The sequence below is a fragment of the Simochromis diagramma genome, unplaced genomic scaffold (assembly GCF_900408965.1).
Source record: "Simochromis diagramma unplaced genomic scaffold, fSimDia1.1 OVJJ01000747.1, whole genome shotgun sequence".
NCBI lineage: Eukaryota > Metazoa > Chordata > Actinopteri > Cichliformes > Cichlidae > Simochromis > Simochromis diagramma.
This window is the reverse complement of record NW_024386897.1, coordinates 1389697-1409547: the sequence shown is the minus strand read 5'-3', so window position 1 is coordinate 1409547 and position 19851 is coordinate 1389697. Positions and strand designations below refer to the sequence as shown.

At 38.4% G+C, this 19851-nt stretch overlaps 1 protein-coding gene across 2 annotated transcripts; it reads left to right on the top strand.

Annotated features, from left to right (window-relative positions):
* Window positions 1-212: 212 nt before the first annotated feature.
* On the top strand, window positions 213-19406 carry cacng5a (calcium channel, voltage-dependent, gamma subunit 5a). 2 transcript variants are annotated; one of them, XM_040034311.1, is made up of 7 exons: window positions 213-885; window positions 10526-10766; window positions 11473-11514; window positions 15709-15795; window positions 17503-17643; window positions 18168-18313; window positions 18558-19406. In XM_040034311.1, the coding sequence occupies exons 2-7, from the start codon at window positions 10571-10573 to the stop codon at window positions 18819-18821; spliced, it is 876 nt and encodes a 291-aa protein (XP_039890245.1). In that variant the 5' UTR covers window positions 213-885; window positions 10526-10570; the 3' UTR covers window positions 18822-19406. The 2 variants fall into 2 exon arrangements, with proteins under 2 accessions (XP_039890245.1, XP_039890246.1); XM_040034312.1 differs by lacking the exon at window positions 11473-11514 and having other exon boundaries at window positions 217-885.
* Window positions 19407-19851: the final 445 nt, after the last annotated feature.

Genomic DNA, 19851 nt, shown 5'->3' with positions numbered 1-19851 from the left:
CTTTTATCCCGTCTTCCTTGTCTCTCCCAGCCGGTCGCTGCAGATGGCTGCCCTTCCCTGAGCCTGGTTCTGCCGCTCATAGGGGGTTATATGATTGTTGGGTTTTTCTCTGTATGTATTATTGTAGGGTCTACCTTGCAGTATAAAGCGCCTTGAGGCGACTGTTTTTGTGATTTGGCGCTGTATAAATAAAATTGAATTGAATTGAACTAAATTGAACTGAACCCTTATCATTGTTGTAAGTGACTTGTTGGGTGATCCAGAGAGAGCATTCTTTACACGAGGTACAAGCTGTTTGGGGCTTATCCAGATAAAAAAAAATAAGTCTTTTTCAAGAAATGGCCAAGGCGGCAGCAGAATTTGCAACAAATATAACTTAACAGGCTTATAGAGATATTTTCAGCGGTCAAAGGGGGTTAGATTGATTATAAGGTAGACCACAGAGTCACAAAGATACTTGCAAAACAGGTCATTTTTTAATTTTATTTTATGCATAACATCGTGGTAAATCCTATAGCAGAGCTTGATTTTTGTGCTGCTGCTTCATATCAAAACAATATCTGCTGAAATCTTATCGCTGCATGTGGTTTGAACTACAAATTCACTGATCCATATCACGTCACTTCACCTCCCTCCCTCCCGTTCACCTGAAGAGAGGTGGAGTGAGGAGTTGGGGTGCCACGTGCCTCACTCCACGCGGGCAGAAGGTATTGCTGTTTTGGATAGTAGTGGTGCGCGAGCGACGCAGCTGCGGGTCAGGTTCAGTTAACGGGCTTATTTCCAGCCAAAGCCGAGATAACGCGGAGTGACTGAACAGGAAGACAAGAGAGAAGATAACAGAACACCAGGAGAAAGGCGTTTCATCGACGAGTCTTCTTCGCGAAGGTAAATTATTTTTAGCCAACTTTTCCTTGAGTGTCCACTGTAAGCAAGTCGTTACAGAGAATATTTCGAGGAGGAGAAAGCAAAAAAACAAAAAACAACAACAACAAAAAAAACACGGAGTACTTTTCCTGTTGTTGTTTTCTCCCCCATGCTACTAATGTTTTTGCTTAGCTCCAATTAGACTGAGACTTGTTTGAAATATTAACATGTAAAACACATGTTTTCTCTTTGTCTCCATAATTACTGTTGAAGCCTTTACTAAGCTTTGTATGTGACTATTCTTTACTCACATCTGCATGTGAAGACTGGAGTTGCTTTTCTCTGACACATGTTAGCGATATTCAAAAGGATTTGTTGCACGTTGATTAAAACAAAAACTTAGAAGATAAATGTACGCCTTAAGTGGCTGTCGAAGAGAAGCCGATACCTCCCTTATGCCGACTCAAAGTCTATTCGGTTATTACACCCTTTCAATTGTGTCACAATGCCGCTAATCGACACGTGAAGTGCTGTAACTTGCAGAAAAACCAAAGTATCACATGTGTGACAAAGAATATCGCTCTTAGATTTTTTAGGATTAGAGGGATGGAAACGAATTAAAAAATAGAGTCGTTGAGACTTTTAAGCAAAACCCACGGCTTTAAAACGGAAAACAAGACACATGCAGTATTTACTGTGCGCATTCCTAGGGCGTGTATTAAAAGGACAGCTGAGGTATTCTTATTTAGCATCAGGTTTGGTTAAGTTTATCACTGATTCAATATGAGAACGTGTGTGAGTGGTTCAGTACCGCGGACAGCGGTTTAAGCCGGAGCCAAAGATTAACTGGTATCAGTCTAACAAACAGCTGGCTGGTTGCACTACAAACAACAGTCTCTCTGGCTAAATGACATAATGATTTGTTGAAAACTCCGATCGAGATTGAATATAAGGCTAATATATTTGCTTTATGTCATCTGACATCTAATAATTACTTGAATTGTTTCTTCCATTAATATGATGGTGGCCATTCAGAATGATTATGTGTTATAGTTATGAGGTTTAAAATAGTAGATAGTTTTGTGGTGTTGTGATGGAAAATGATTCTGTAAGATCTGATACATGTGTACATTATAATTTGACCTAATACAAATCATGATTATTCTATAGTAAAGTAATACTAAACTAATCCTTGGCATTTGTATAATTTAAGATTTAAATAGGCAGCTCGTGTCATTGGGTCAGTGTGTCAACCAAACAAACATTGTTAAAACACTCATTCAGTATGGGGATTATTTCTCAACAGTTTCAGACGCATACAGGCTGCATTGTGGATACTTGTGCACTCGCCAGGTGAGAAAGTACTTGTTGCATTGAGGTACATGTAGGTAGTTTACAGTCTATTATTATCTGGACATAACGGTTCAGGCTGTGACTCAAAGACAGAAAATGTGACTTCACGCACTTTCAATTAAGTCTGTTAGATCTGCAGAATTAGCCCCTTACATTTTGTAGAGCTTTTAATTTTTCTCCGCTGTAAAAGCCTCTTTAGCCACATAGCTCTTAAAGAAGCTCAAAGATGTATCTAGAGGTTTGGTATTTAATTGAAAGTCAGTCGACCTAAATCTTGGGATTTTTGTTAAGCACTGATTTTTACTGATCTCATCATTAAACTGTTTTCTTTCTGTGCCCATGTTCTCAAATGTCATAAATGCCATAAATTAAATACATGTTTAATCTCTGGCTGGCAGTTTTTATGTTTATCATGGCAGCCTTGTAAAAACATTATTATAGGCCACGTTTCAAACATGATAGGATCAGAGACTGTGCTACACAGGGTTATACAGCCCTGTCCCCGTGTCTTGCCATTAAAATAATCAATTCTTTTCTTTTCCCCATCCTTATTTCTTTGTTGTTTACACATAACCAATGCTCACAGTTGTCACTCATGACAAAAGCAAAATGTAGCTCCTTTTTGAGAAATGTGAACAATTTCCATGTTCCCCTGTTATCTCTGTGGCAGAAAACATTGCAATCACCTAACACTGACAAAAAATATAAATAACATATCATTAGTAAATAGATCAGTGTAGGTTTAATCCATGATTTAATGAGCATATCTATTCATAAAAGAAACCCACGTACAATATGTCTTTTGTCAGAATTGCAGGATTTATTAAATTAATTCTCTATTCCCAGTGTGGGCACAAAGCACAAGCAATTAAACAAAGTGCATTAAATAAGTGTTCCCCATTGCATCAGTTACTGTCCTGGTAGCAAATCACTTGGTTCAGCGATCGGCCACCCTCAAAAAAACACCCCGATGGGAATATCCCCAAAATGTAAACACAGTGCTCTCTGCTGATCACAGCTGCCATGTGCCCAGTTTTTTAAACACCTATTTTGAGTAAGACTCTCAAAGTTGCTGTTAAAGTTTTACCGGAGTTTTAAGCATTTCTTTCTGGGTCTGTGGAAAAATAAAGTAAATGTATTGTAGAGTGTAGACAGGATGTACTTTAGGATGCCTGTTCTAGATATATTTTATCTCCAGTTACATTTTGAGATCATTCTGTGCCTATGTGGCTACATGTAGTATGTCTTTTTAATGTTTCCTTCTGTAAACCTTTAAAATGTATTTGCCTCCCCGTGTCTTTCTCCTGTTTCCTTTCTATCCCCTCCCCAGCATGTAAAAGTGCACAGCCAAATAGGAAGCCTTCTTTTGGGACTCACTCATCAGCTCATTCATGCTTAACTAATTTGTGGGCCTCTCTGTATAGCGTTGCCTGGCGACAAGGCCAAGTCAGGCACTTATAAATAAATGGGAGACTTGTTCTTACAACAAACATGAGGAAATGATGTTAGTGCTATTGCTGTGGGTCACTATTTTATTTTGTGCCAGAGTCAATGAAGTGTCTACCCTTTTAGAGATCACAAAAGTGCCATTCACTCGTTTTATTAAATAAAGTGAACCTGTCTGTACTCTTTGTTATGAATATGTCTAAGTGAAAAAAAGCAGTTCAGATAATTGTCCCGGCTTTACACAAAGTCATGGCAAAGGAAATGGGGTATTTAAATGGTCTTATATATTTAAGGGTATAAGCTATAGCCTTTGTTCAGCCTTTTGCTACTATTTTATATTCTGTTTGTTTATTATTCTTAGAAGATATAGAGATCAAGTGGAGAAGCAAGAAATCATGATATTATATGATGGCATCCTCAAGGGCTGATAGTTCAAAGCCAAAATGCTTTGCTAAAAATCATAAGGGAAGCACATTTGGAACAGAATTAAAGGCATGAGCTATATCCAGCTCTGTATCCAGAGCTGCCCTGTCAAATTAAGATGATCTGACATTACAGAAGAGAGATGGACTGCATTTTGATACAGAGTGCTTTAGAGTCCCGAGAGTGGGAGGGAGACACATTAGGTCAGCTGGTTAAACTGCCGTAGCAACATAGTAACACAAATTGGCAAATTTTTTCACCAAACTTTTTTATTTTAAAAATACTAAAACTATCCTCTGTCTTGACAACTTGAACTTGCACCACCATCACCACCTTTCTCTGCTTCGTGCCAGATGAGGCATTGTAAGCTGTCTGGCCTACAGCAGAGATTGGGCTTGGACTATAGTATGAATTTTGTGATTTTAAGTAGGCATGCCTTCAAGCAAGAGTGGAGGCATGTCCAAAATTAGACCACTGAGAAATTATTCCTGCTTGTTAGCTATGTGCTTGAGGCTGGTGTGGATCGAAAATGCTCGCTTATACACAAGAGCATGTAAAGAAATTGTTACAACCTTAACTGTTGTTTATGGTACCTTGCTTAACAGCCAAGACTATATGCTGATTTGAAGTAGTCTTTAAAATAAGGAAACTAAACTCAGTGACTTATCTAAATGAATAATTTTAATCGAGATAGTAAAGGTAAAATAATTGTGTCATTTATTTGGGTTTGTGTTATTCGATTGTATTTGTATTTCTTAACTCTATCACGGATTGAGGAAACATAGAAAAATAGCACTGCTTGAAACCCCTTCATGACACGTTCCCTCTGTAAGATTTATTATGTGTGAAGTGAGGCTAACAGAAACTGGCTGTAGACAACTGGCTCCGCAATGATGTGTTCATTCACAAGTATAATTTGTGAGATATACCGTATGACCCACTTCATGGATATTTGTAGATCTGATGCGTGGATGAGCTTGTGGATATATACTGTTGACATGTGTTTCCCCTTTAGTATGCCTGCTGAAAATATATAAGCAGTTCCCAGCCACACAGTGATGGGGCTGCCAGCTTCACCCAGCTGTGACTGTGGCTTGATGACATGGCATATCTCCTCTCTGTTGCTTTGGACTGCTATTGTCCTTAGGCTCCCCCAGCCAGCCCTGGCAACATCAGCCAACAGGAACTAACTCACACAGTGTTAGTTGCCTGTCCACATCAGAAGCAAGAGAGGGACATGCACTCAGCCACGCTCTTACAGCCACAGTAACTGGGTCAATAAGCATGCCAAAAGAGATCCGCGCTACGACACTGACGAACCCTTGACGCAGAAGAACAAATACACAAATTCAAATGAGGGTGTTCATTGCGAGATTTCATAGGTTTCACAACCATTTTGTGGCATTTTGAATTGAATTCCAAATACTTGAATTTCAAAACTTCAAACTCAGCTGTGATGGACATCATCTATTCTTCATGGTAACATTGTGACTATTTTAATTTGTGACTGCATATTTTAGTTGACAATCAAAGGTATCAGTCAAAAATCATGAATTTTTTTATAGCAATGCTATTTCATGAACCACGAAAGGACTACTGACATATCATAATTATACAGAGATATGTTGATATAAATAATATTGATTTCATTTGGATAACTTACTACAATTTGTGTTCAAGTTACAATATATTTTTATTACCAAAAAGATATAGATCAAAATGTGTTTTCTTGCTTTGCCATCGTTTGATGAAAAACCTCTGGATTTTCAATTTAGGGAAAATGCTGTATTTCTGGCAGTGAGCCATTTAGATTAGGGTTGACAGGAGGGTCGGTGCATATTAAGGAAGTAGGCAGAAAAGGAATTGCCCTACTTTTGGTGATGATGTGCCCTTTACTCTAGCAGTTGTGTACATTTCCCTTACTTCGCCTCTGGGCCCCTAGTGGCCTTGTATCACATTAGTGGCAGAAAATGTGAACATTATTTACTTTCATTCAAATTAATTAGCAAATGGTTTTGCATTTTGAGCATTCTGACTTCCATTAACTACATAAACATCCCCAATAAAACTCATTACTGACATTTTAACTTGCTTATTTTTTTTAATGCCATTTCTATGTTTTTGCACAAGCACGCAACTTTTGAGAAGACGGCAACAAATAGAAACCTCGCATTTATTGATGGATGGTTTCTAGTCACAGGTTCAGACATTTTCCTCCAAAGGCAGCTCTGATAAGTATGCAGGAGAAGAGTGTTTTGTGTACTCCTTTGATCCCACAACAAGAGCCAAAGCTTTGGTGCCCGTAGCTTTGAACATTTAAAGAAAAAGCTTTCAAAATGAAAACACATTTTTCTCATCTAAGATCAGTCACAATCACTGTCCTTTCAAGAACAGAACAATGAACAGAATTATTAGTATTAATGAATGACTGGTTATGGTAATTGTGTGTGTGTTGACAAGTGTGTTGGATCTCACTGATTATGATGGACTAAGAACCTTTTTTTTTTGGTGCTGTCTTTTCTACTCCTGGTCCCTGCTTTTCATAATAGTAAGAAACACAAGCTAGGACAAACCTACATGTAGTTTATTTTAACAGATTATAGATGATAGATGAAACTGAGTGCTTAAGTCTAAAGATGACATCTAAAACTAGAAGACTTGTTATTTAGGTTTTTTTTTAAAGGAATAATGTAAAAGAAAAGAACCAAACATGAAAAATAATACCAGGTCTGTTAGTATGGGACCCCTGAATGAGGGAATTATTATTATTGGTTGCACATTCTATTAACTGGTATATGTTTGCAAATAATTTTGTAAAATACTCTTAGGGAGTAAAATGTAACACATTTTGCAAACTCTACAAACGTTTTTAACACTTGAAGCATAATTCAGCCAGACACTACAGGGACAGTGATGCAGAAGTTCCTCCATTTGCCAGTGCAACAGTTTCCTCATAATAACCATAAACTGTGACAATAAAGACAGGATCATATTATATTTTTATACAATGCAATTTTCACTTCTTGCCTAGCGTAGGGAGAAATGGTTAAAACTGTTTGGAGAGCAGTGGTATTAATTTATGAACTCATCCGTAAAAAACATTGTTAGATTAATACTTAAAACTTGTCTTGTATTCAGTCCCTATGGCGTGCTAAAATGCTTGCTTAAGCAGCTTCTAAAAATCCCAATTTGTAATTTATGCATCTGTGATGTCACTTAATGTAAACTGACAAGAAATGACTTGTGATTTCCCCTTTCACAAATGCACAAATGAAGGCTTTGTTGAGGTTAATTAAGTCAGGTGAAACATTATTGAGTATTTGGTGGACTAGACCAAACATGAAAATCAGCAGTGCTCATTGGTTTTCATTGTTTTTACTTTGTCAGGTAACACAAAGTCGACCATGGTTATTTCTAGTCCGAGACACTGATTTTAATTGAAAACAGCTTGTGATTTTATACTTCTTTTTTCCAGTAAAAAGGCCCCAGAGCTGTGGCTGGTGAGGGAAATGGCTGGCTGATGGAAGTTTAATGGACAGAGCTAGAAGTGAGACAGGTATACTTTACGAAGGCAGAGTGAAGGTGGTGAACAGGGCAAGGCAATTGGCACAGTGGAAATTGGAGAAACTGATCCTGAGGGACAGGAGATAAAGATTACCACATGCGCAAACACACACACACACACACACACACACACACACACACACACACACACACACACACACACACACACACACACACACGGCACACAAAAATAGATCCAACTTGTAGTGTTAGCACCACGCGGAGGTGACTAAAGGTCTTGCAGCAATTGATGTAAAGACCAGAACCTTAAATACTGCTGGAATTTGATGACTGGCTGATTATCAGGTGTGCAGGTTGAGTCACCAGAGAGACGGGAACTTGGTACACACATAGAAAGGCAAGAAACGTTTTGGACATCAATGCAATTGTATTTAGTCAGATATTAGCTGAACTATTTTGTTTGAAACAGCTTCAGCTGTTTATTAATAGAGACTTTTTCTACCAAGCACTATTACAATTTGATGCCATGCACACCATGCTGAAAAGTTAACAGCCACATTGGATCTGATACAAGCACAAATTTCTACGGATAAATATCTATATCCACACCATGTGCACACCATGTTTGTCTTGAAATGCTCACTAATTATTAGCCAAACAGTAGTAAAGCTTGGAAAAAGTGCAATGCAAACTAGTTTTCTTATTACATCTTGGAGTGTAGCTGGACAGTTGTTGCAGACAAGTCCATCATTTCCATTCAAACCATGACTGTAACAATATGCTACTGACCAAAGCAATGAGTCTTTTGCCAACCAGTTGTGGAATACACATTTTTCTCTAATGATAAGTGGTTTTCAGGGGGTCACTGACTTGCCTATGGGCCAGCATGACTGGGACTTTAACAATCATTTTCCAACAACTACCATCAACCTCCGGCATCCAGTCACATTGAAACTGGGTGCCAGATGGTCATGAACTATTCTCTTGGCCTGTGTGACTGGGGTCTTAGTTATATGATTCTACAGTGTCACCATGATTGTCACACCCTTATTTACTGATGGACAGAGGGGGCAGGGGTTGCTCCAGAATTTTTTCATAGGGGCAATATGGGGGCCACTAAAAATAATGGGGTGGCACACCAAAAACAGAATTTCCCAATTTATTTATGCTGTTGTCAAATATAGGTTACTTGAAAAAAAAATGGCAAAAAAGAAAGAAAGAAAAAATCATTTGCCTAGTTAATTCCCTGCTATTAGAGTTGACATCTCTGATAACAGGTACATATGAAAACCAAATAAGATTTTGAAATTCATAATAATCTGATTTAACTGATTGATTGATTAATTTACTGGAAATTCTGGGTGGTGTGCAGTGCCCCCCAGCAGCCAATGTCCCAAGAGAATGTCTGAAAGATCATCAGAAAGCCTGGAGAACTGTTGATTTAAAAATATTTTAAAAAATGAAGGGTTGTTCAAGACTGTATATTTAAGCACAGTCACTACTCCAGTGTGTGGGTTTTGTACTGTACAGCTAAAACAGCCCTTCTGGGTAAGTGAAGTACACAAAAAGGGTTACTGAGTGGAATGCATCCATCTACTTACAGCTCAGTAGCAATTGCCTGAATATACAGCCTTTATGGTCATTGTAAATGAATAGCTGCTGATTGCAACAGAGCCAAGAATAGCTTAGGTTTAGTAATAGTCCTTTTCCATTAATGCTGCTTCTGTGCTTGGTGAATTCTGATTACTTACAGTATGTGCATTTCAATTGCTTACAACTGGCATCACTACATGAACTGTGTGGTTTTGATCTAAAGTTACTATCCCCATCAGACTTTGTTTTTTCTCTCACTGTGTGCTTTAACTGGTTGAGATGCGCACCCTCAGATGACTGATACTTCAGTGGTTAACTTCTGTTAAAAGGGAGTTTTTCCTTCACATTGTTACCAAAAGCTTGCTTAAAGGGAAATGATCGTCTTTCTCTCTACTGTATTACATGGACTTTTCCTCACTATGCAAACTTGTTCCTCACTACATGCTGACAGTTGCATGGAGATCTCACTCTTTTCTTCTAACTTGGGCTTTGTATTAAGTCTTCATATAAGGAATTGTTGGAGGAAAGCGATTTCCAAATGCGACGAATTTTCTGAAAAGTTCAAAATCCTTTCACAAATTCTCTCTCCATCTTCCCAAGCTCACAGTGGGTGCTCAAAGTAGCAGCATGCTGAGATCTCATTATGTGAAATCAATTCCTTTCAACATGTATCTCAGCCTCCCAGCGCTTTAGCTTCCGGCAAAAGTGGGCTTCAGCTAAGAACAGAGCCATCGTTTTGTTTGGCAAGCACTCACATTCATATGCTGTGACATACTGTATGCCAGCTGTAGTACATACATAACAGACAGTTATGTATCGACTACATAACTGCTTTAATAATCATAGACATGATTATTAAAGCAGAAACAAATCAAAACAAACTCAGTTTTGTAATTCTCCTTTGGGTGCAATCAGTGCTGTTAGGTACATTGCAGGAGTGTTCTTTCTGCCTGGAAGCAGTCAAGGGTAGTCAAGTGAAAAACTTTCCTCAAACATGCTCTACTAAATCTTTCGTCCTGCACAGTTTGGTTATTTAAAGATTAATGGGAGATTTGAAAGAAAGAGACTCATTCCCAGATTTAAAATTCAGCAGAGATAAAACTGTCCTGTCTGCAGGTGTGTTTGTTACTTTCTGTTTCTACCTGATCTCCATTTTCAGTCGTAAGCCTTAGTTCGAGTGAAATTAAATATTGCAGAACGTCACACATGACAACACCCAAAGGCCCAACCACCACCTCTGAGCACCGAAAAAAGTGGATTTTACAAAAAAAAAAGGAAAAAAATAAAAGTAAAAATGTTTATCTCTCTCTCCCTTTCATAGCTCCATTTTCCGCCACCGGTGCCCCCCTGCTCTTGAGGCTGTGGTATGAGCCTATGTGGCAGGAAGGCGCTAACGTTGCTGAGCAGCGTGTTCGCCGTCTGTGGCCTCGGCCTGTTGGGGATCGCTGTGAGCACCGACTACTGGCTCTACCTGGAAGAAGGCGTCATCCTTCCTCTCAACCAGAGCACCGAGATGCGCATGTCGCTCCACTCTGGTCTGTGGAGGGTTTGCTTTTTGGCTGGTGAGTTAGTTTGAAGTCAGAATACAGTTTGAACACAGTAGAGTAGATTTCCTGTTAGTCTCAAAAGCAGTAACAAAGTAGAAATGAAATCGTGATGCCATCTTTCAGAACTATTATTATTATACACAGCTAAGTTTGAAGCACACATTCACCAAAATTTTTTGCATTGTCTCGTTTGCAGTATATTGTGCATTGCATTTTTTCCCTCTCATTTCTTTCCTTTTTTTACTTCTCTTTAACCACTAGACTGCTGCAAGTATAGAAGATGTATTTTTGTTTTTGCTTTGCACTTGAATGTTTGAGCATGAACTTTGAAACTTTGCCTTCACCTCTGCGTAGCTTTATGATCCATTACCTTACCTGTATACTATCTCCAAACTGTTTTCCAGTCCTATGCTGTATCCTTCAAAATCACTTTTCCTGTTGATAGAGAGCTATTCAAGACTGCTTCTCTCATGATTTAACCGATTGCTGATTTACATTCAGTGGTGCCAGATTTTGGTTGGTGCAGACACTCCTCTCTGCTCCGTAACTGGACTTTCCTTTTCCTTCTTTTTGACCTGCATTTTTCACTTTACCATTCCACATTAAAAGCAACTGCAGAAGCACAGCACATTGCATGGATAAACACCTTCTTAACGTGTTCCTCCACAGTTCTTGATTGGAAAATATTGGAAATACTAACCGTTCTAAATCTTTTCTTTAGAGAAACAACCGTCCAGACAAGTGTTGTCCCAGAGTAAACCAGGTATCCATTCTTGCTCTTACCCTCTCGATTCCTCCAGTAATCACAACAATTTACTGTACTTGCAGTACTATGTTCTGTTATTTTGCTGGATATCTAGATACCAAAGAAAAAAACAATCTCCTTTATGTTTTGTATTGCATCCAATGATATTTGTGCTTAGGTCTTTAAAAGTTGTCAGCTGACATGTACCTGCACTACAGATGCTTTTATTAGTTATGCTACAGAAGCCAGACGTATACAGGGAGTGCAGAATTATTAGGCAAATGAGTATTTTGTCCACATCATCCTCTTCATGTATGTTGTCTTACTCCAAGCTGTATAGGCTCGAAAGCCTACTACCAATTAAGCATATTAGGTGATGTACATCTCTGTAATGAGAAGGGGTGTGGTCTAATGACATCAACACCCTATATCAGGTGTGCATAATTATTAGGCAACGTTCTTTCCTTTGGCAAAATGGGTCAAAAGAAGGACTTGACAGGCTCAGAAAAGTCAAAAATAGTGAGATATCTTGCAGAGGGATGCGGCAGTCTCAAAATTGCAAAGCTTCTGAAGCGTGATCATCGAACAATCAAGCGTTTCATTCAAAATAGTCAACAGGGTCGCAAGAAGCGTGTGGAAAAACCAAGGCGCAAAATAACTGCCCATGAACTGAGAAAAGTCAAGCGTGCAGCTGCCAAGATGCCACTTGCCACCAGTTTGGCCATATTTCAGAGCTGCAACATCACTGGAGTGCCCAAAAGCACAAGGTGTGCAATACTCAGAGACATGGCCAAGGTAAGAAAGGCTGAAAGACGACCACCACTGAACAAGACACACAAGCTGAAACGTCAAGACTGGGCCAAGAAATATCTCAAGACTGGTTTTTCTAAGGTTTTATGGACTGATGAAATGAGAGTGAGTCTTGATGGGCCAGATGGATGGGCCCGTGGCTGGATTGGTAAAGGGCAGAGAGCTCCAGTCTGACTCAGACGCCAGCAAGGTGGAGGTGGAGTACTGGTTTGGGCTGGTATCATCAAAGATGAGCTTGTGGGGCCTTTTCGGGTTGAGGATGGAGTCAAGCTCAACTCCCAGTCCTACTGCCAGTTTCTGGAAGACACCTTCTTCAAGCAGTGGTACAGGAAGAAGTCTGCATCCTTCAAGAAAAACATGATTTTCATGCAGGACAATGCTCCATCACACGCGTCCAAGTACTCCACAGCGTGGCTGGCAAGAAAGGGTATAAAAGAAGAAAAACTAATGACATGGCCACCTTGTTCACCTGATCTGAACCCCATTGAGAACCTGTGGTCCATCATCAATTGTGAGATTTACAAGGAGGGAAAACAGTACAACTCTCTGAACAGTGTCTGGGAGGCTGTGGTTGCTGCTGCACGCAATGTTGATGGTGAACAGATCAAAACACTGACAGAATCCATGGATGGCAGGCTTTTGAGTGTCCTTGCAAAGAAAGGTGGCTATATTGGTCGCTGATTTGTTTTTGTTTTGTTTTTGAATGTCAGAAATGTATATTTGTGAATGTGGAGATGTTATATTGGTTTCACTGGTAAAAATAAATAATTGAAATGGGTATATATTTGTTTTTTGTTAAGTTGCCTAATAATTATGCACAGTAATAGTCACCTGCACACACAGATATCCCCCTAAAATAGCTAAAACTAAAAACAAACTAAAAACTACTTCCAAAAACATTCAGCTTTGATATTAATGAGTTTTTTGGGTTCATTGAGAACATGGTTGTTGTTCAATAATAAAATTATTCCTCAAAAATACAACTTGCCTAATAATTCTGCACTCCCTGTATTAACCAATTAAAATAACATGTTTTTTCCTCTTTTGCTTGGTCATTAAATTGATTTTGTCTGATTTTGCTCACAAGTACAGATCAACACAATGTATTTAACCCACCGTAGTAGACAAACCAACAGTTATAATCATACTCACTCTTCTTTTTTATTATTGGTTTAACTTTCTTTGATCAACTGTTTATGCATCAGTCAGGACAAGACGGACGTGTCTTTCAGGAGTGTTTGAGCTTAGTCATACTCTAAGTCAGACGAGCTGTCTTTAGATTGTTTCAGAGTTCACTTTACTTGGTTAAGTTCTGGGCGCTGCCTCGGAAAACCGTAAAGCAGGTTTTTCCCAGTATTTCTGTAGATCTAATCTGTTCTGGTTTGCCAGCTGCTGGAGTGTTAAAACAGCTGGAGAACACCAGCTTCTTCCTGTTTAAAGTATGAGATATTGCTCACCACCAACCAGTATTTCTTGTTTTTAACTGAATGTCCACATCTAGGGAGATTAGCCACACTTCCATTTTCTTTGTCTAGCTTTGCATTAAATTATAGTTATTTCTAAACTACTAATACTAATTTGTAAGCCTTTCCAGTCTCTTTTTTAAGAACAGCAAACCTAAAAAAGGTGTTTCAGCAAACCTGATTTTATTGATTAAATTCCATCTTTACAAACTTGTATTGTTTAGCTTAACATTTCACTTTAGCCAGCCTACACTGGGAATGTTTCAATTATTTTGATCAGTATGGTCAGGAAGAATATTTGTGTTTTTCTTAAATGGTAACATAACCTTTAACATCAGTCCACTTACTGTTGATTTAATCTATAGGACAATTGAGCTGCTTCGTCCTTTTTCAGGGTTAATGGTTAAGTCTTAGTAAATATGTTGGGATTCCAGTTGTGATTATGTAAGAGATGTTCTGCTGCCATGAAGCAGGCCTTTGGTTAAAACAAACTAATGGTTTAGTGTGTTTTTTAGGGGCAATTGAATGGCCTTATTGCCCACTTAATTTGACCCAGAAACAACCAGTGCTTACCATCACAGTGTGTAGTTACACCAGTGAATGTGAATGAGGTTGCACGGTGTTGTGGCAGGTGAAGTATATCACGTTTTACAGTTAGTATTTTATTCCAGAATCAGTTATTATAGAGAATAATAAAAAATAAGAGAAAAATTGAAATAATAACATAAGTCTTCATCATGAAAGTTCTGTAATAGTTGTTATTTTCCTTTGTTGGGAATAAAAAGAAAGTGGTGATTAGTAGTAGTACAGAAACGCTGTTGACTGGAGTACAAAATATTTCATGACCAAAGGGAACCTTGGACTTACTGCATAGTGGCTCAAGCTTTTACTTTATGTTAAAAGAAAAGCTGATACAATGAGCAAGTTTGAGGGAGATCTGCAATGACTTACATATGTATACACAATGTGGACCTGAACTGGTCCAATCAGTCTGCGTTTACAAACTTCTCCTCCATCAGTTTCTCCTGCTGTCTGTCTGTCTTATATTCATATGCAGACATATTAATCCTAATGTCTGTTAAATATAACTATGTCATGATATAGTTAGGTAATTAACTAACAAATTACAGACTGTATTTGCGCATATGTGCAAATGTAGACATACTGTATGTGATATCACTAAGAAGTGGGGGCCCGATATTTGCATACACAAAGAAACCCTAGAAATGCACAATAAAAACTGACTTTTCATTAAAGTGAAAACCAGCAAGACTATAAACATGGGGTCAATAACTGGCTAAATCCTTGGAGAACAGTCTCAAGAATCTCCCAGATTTGTTTGATATATTATATTTTTCTTAAATAGCTATGCAAAAACATAACACATCCTTATATGTGTATTCTGTGGAAGCAGTATGAAGGTAATTACATATGCTGAACCCCAGAATATCACCTAATCCAACACCTCATAGTGTGTGGAGTTAATGAAGTGATGAAAAAAATCAGTTGGTGTGTTTTGCTGCCACATTTTGCACTGTATGTGTCAGCGCGATAAGGAGAAAGGTGTTAAAGTCTAATGTTGGGTGTTCCTCAAACAAATACTGACAGCATAAACTGTGTGGAAGCTATAAACTCCCCATTCTCTTTCTAAGTTGACTGATTTTAAGTGATATTTAAATTTAAGAGCCTCACAGAGAAAATAAACTGAGCTTGGTCCTTAGATACCACTTGCAACTCGTCGTTCCAACAACTTGTTTGAAAACATGACATTTGTGACATTTATTCGTTTTTGCCATTATAGGTATTCATCATGTCAAGACATCCATGTATTCTGCATGTGTACTGTATGACCTTCAGGGTTGGATTTAATTAATCGCTTGTGTACAAAAACATATACTGAAATTTCACTTAATATCATTTTCCCTGTGTTTTATTCCAGGAGAGGAGAATGGACGGTGTTTTACCATTGAGTATGTGATGCCCACTAATGTGCAGATGACATCTGAGTCCACTGTTAGTGTACTCAGTAAGTAACTGTTCACATGTCATGATTATTTCTGACCATTTTTCAGTCTATTTTCTAAACTGAAAAGATGCCATTTAGTTTGAAATGCTTCACCATAATAGCATCTAGGGGCACAGCGGTTTTAGTCATAGAAAAATGTACCGTACCAAAGCTACTGCACAGAAATGCAGAACCAAGATGATAAAAACATAAATGTTTTATATAGAAGTGTGTGAAAGAACTGTGTTAACTGAAGCCACATACATTTGTCAGAAGTCTTTTTTTTTTTTTACAAGACAATGATAAGATTATTCTTAACAAACACTCAATTCATACGTAAATCCTGTTTTGATATTGTAAGTCTAACAGGATAACAGAAAATAACTAAGTTTTACCTGAGTACAACTCACATGAATTAAGTCCACACCTCTTTGCTGTCCTGTCATCTCATACAGTATGTGGGGTTTTTTTTAGGATGGAGTGATATTGCAATTTATAGAATAATCCCCAAGGCAAATGCATGCAAGACAAATACTGAGTGTTAATGAAAAATTCAGTGATGCTATTTAAATAACTCCCTACATGGTGAAAATGCATGGGCATACATATACGCATTAGCATTTGGCACTTTAAGTTTAAAGCTGTGGAGTCTCACCAAGTCAAGCAAGCAAACTGTAGGAAAATAACATTGCCAAGCTATATAGAAGTCAGTTTTTCCAGAGCCTGCAATTATATAGTTATACTGAGTAGGTGCAGTAACTCAAAGATCAGCACACTCTTTTATGCTGTTATGTGGGGGTTGAAAAAAACTGACACAAATGCAGAAAAGTTGAAAAATAAAATGTAAGGGTTTGCATTTTCTGGAAGAAGCAAATAACTAAATGAGAGCCACAGGATGAGTTAAACAAAATTCCAGCAAAGTACAAGCTAACAATAATAATACCTAAAGACATGAGGAGGCAAGCAGGAAGCTGTGAAGAGGGACAAATGGCCAAAAGACAAGGGAAACAACAGGAGAGCATACACTGACCAGCCATTTAATTAATTAGGACTAGAACTAGGTTGGACTTCCTCTTGTTTACTCAACTGGCTGAATTTTTTGTGCCATAAATTAATCGAGATGCTGTGAACAGTCCTCAAGGATTTGGGTCCAGATCTGGTGACAGTGGATGTTTAAAACAGCAGTTTAGGATGACATTTAAAGTAAACCACTGTCCAATGTATCTGCTAGCCAAATGTTTATGTTTTCATTTTGAAAAGATTTTTGAATATTTCTTGTAGATTTCAACTGGCAAGATTGCCACTGAATCCAAAGTTTTACCAGCTAATGAACATTAAAGCCAAATTCCATTAAGATTATGGCCTTAGACATCTGGCCCACTTAGCTAAAAGGCTATATTTTGGGGGTAATGAAGAACACAATGGGGGTTCGGGAAAAAGTACCAGAGACTCTAAGAGGTCTTTTGCCATTTTCTCACAGCAAGCAGGCCCTGCTCCGTCTTAACGTAAAAGAATCAAAAGTTAGTCAAGGTAATTAAACACTAAATCCATGAGAGTGAGGCATAAGATAGACCGACTGAATATTTCATGATGCTACTACAGCAAATTTTGATAAGAAAAATAAATAAATACAGATATTGAAATTTTATATTAGCTAAGATAAGGACCCATAAAACACACTAAAACTCATCAGTTTATTTTCTTTTTGCTTCCCTTCTCTCCTTTTAGAGATGATTCGCTCTTCTACACCCTTTCCTCTGGTCAGCCTCTTCTTCATGTTCATTGGTTTTGTACTCAGTAATATCGGCCACATTCGACCACATCGCACCATCTTGGCCTTTGTTTCTGGAATCTTCTTCATCTTGTCAGGTACTTGATTTATACTTACTGTATCTGCACTAGATGGACAAAGTGGCGCCATGTGTTCTTGCACGTGTTCTTGCACGTGTGCTTGCACGTGTGCTTGCACGTGTGCTTGCTTGGTGGGAGGTTGGGGGACAAGGTTCAACTGTGCTACCATCTGTTGCACGTCATTCATCTTGTCACATTATAATCTGTAAAATGAATTACAGTATGCCAGTGTTGCAGCTACCAGACCCCTGCTGCATATAGCAGGAAAGTAAACAAAACTTTCCAATTTTTTCACAAATTTTGCAAACCCTGGTGTTTGATTTCATACATCTGTGGCAATGGACTGAAAACACATGCATTCACAGATTAAGAGAGACTGGCCCAATATATTTGTGCATGTCCATCACTGTCATATGAAAGAATGATTGTTTTCATTAACCCTGTCTTTGGAAAATATTATGCAAACTTATGCAGCTATCAGTGATGTGTACCTTTGCTATATAAAATAAGTTTTAATCATTTCGTCTCTCTGCCTTCCACAGGTCTGTCTTTGGTTGTAGGTCTGGTGTTGTACATCTCCAATATTAATGATGAAATGTTGAACAGGACCAAAACTAATGAGGCTTACTTCAGCTACAAGTATGGATGGTCATTTGCGTTTGCTGCCATCTCCTTCTTGCTCACTGAGGTAACTTCAGAAAGTCAAATAGTATCTCACATTTTACAAGAATGTTTCAAAGCCACAGTAATATTTAACCATTTTCTGTCTAACTAATGGTTTTATGTACATAAACTTAGCACTGGTCTCAGTTTTGTTTGTATAGATTTAATCGCATCATTTACCTTGTACTTTAGGCATTTAGCAAATCTTGTCCTTAAAGCAGCTGAAGATGTACTGTGTCCCAGCCTTAATCTGTTTATTCCCTCCCCAGACGGCAGGTGTGATGTCAGTGTACCTGTTCATGAAGCGTTACACAGCAGAGGAAATGTACAGGCCCCATCAGGGCTTCTACAGACCTCGTCTCAGCAACTGCTCAGATTACTCCGGTCAGTTCCTCCATCCAGACGCTTGGGCCGGACGTGGTCGCAGTCCCTCCTCCATCTCCTCCGAGGCCTCACTCCAGATGAACTCCTCTAACTACCCCGCCCTTCTCAAGTGTCCAGAGTATGAACAAATGTCCTCCTCACCCTGCTGAAGCAGATGAGGCGCGGTTGTTTCACTGATGGGGTCTTTTTGAGCTGCCTGAATTTTGACATAAAATTATTGAATAATTTAATATTATCCAGCTCGATCTTTCCGCTTCAGCTGTTTGAACTATCTTTACCCTCTCTACCATTAATTTTTTTAAGCAGTTTTTGATTTTGTAGAGAGCAACAGTAAACTGAAAGTCGCAGGTTCACTTTGTTTCCAGGCTGTACAACAAGTGACAGAGGAAATAGTTTTACCTGGTTTTACTTTTATTAGCTTTTTCTCAAGTTTTTTCGTGAAAGCTGGCTGCCACCCTGCTAGCTTTAGACTCTAGGTAAGAACTGGATCAGTAGGCTCTGTATATGTAATTATTGTAGAATCTGCAGGTTTTTCCTCAAATGCAAACATTTTACATCGATGTAGTTTCACGTAGAAACAAGCAGCTAATCAGAGGAATCACATAGTGTAGCTGGATGTGCTTCAAACATCCCAGGTTCTTGTTCTGAGAAAATGTTTCCTCACTCTGATTCTCTTATCATGTGATAATTGAGCAAATAGCGTGCACTTGCCACTCATAAAGGTTAACAGGGTTCAGAAAATCAGCTAATAGGGTTCAGAAAATTGCTTCTCATTTATTCTATAAATGGTGCATGTGCAACAGCGGTGTTAGTGTACACAGGCATTACATGCTCACATGCTCAGCTGTTTCTAATTAAAGTAGCCTCAACTGCAAAGCGTTGCACATTTTGTTGCCATGTACATCTTTGTATGCACATCACAGTTGTTTCAGACGTGTTCATGTGAAGGCTCTAAAATTCAGCTTTGAACATTTTCATGTTCAAGTGCAGGCTTAAGGTTATGAAACAGCTGTGAATCACAACTGCTCAGATAATTTTACTGATGTTCCATCTTATATATAAACAGTTAAAAGATGTATTTGTTGGGTCCAATGCAGTTGGTATTTGACATTTTTATATGACTTTTAGTTGATTTTCTCCATGTCTGTACACCGAATAAGAACCGTTTGTTGTTGTGAA

Coding starts and splice junctions, on each gene's coding strand:
- cacng5a (XM_040034311.1), top strand. CDS start 10,571: ATGAGCCTATGTGGCAGGAAGGCGCTAACGTTGCTGAGCAGCGTGTTC. Junction 10,767..11,472: donor GAGGGTTTGCTTTTTGGCTG/GTGAGTTAGTTT, acceptor TCTTTTCTTTAG/AGAAACAACCGTCCAGACAA. Junction 18,314..18,557: donor TCTCCTTCTTGCTCACTGAG/GTAACTTCAGAA, acceptor TTCCCTCCCCAG/ACGGCAGGTGTGATGTCAGT.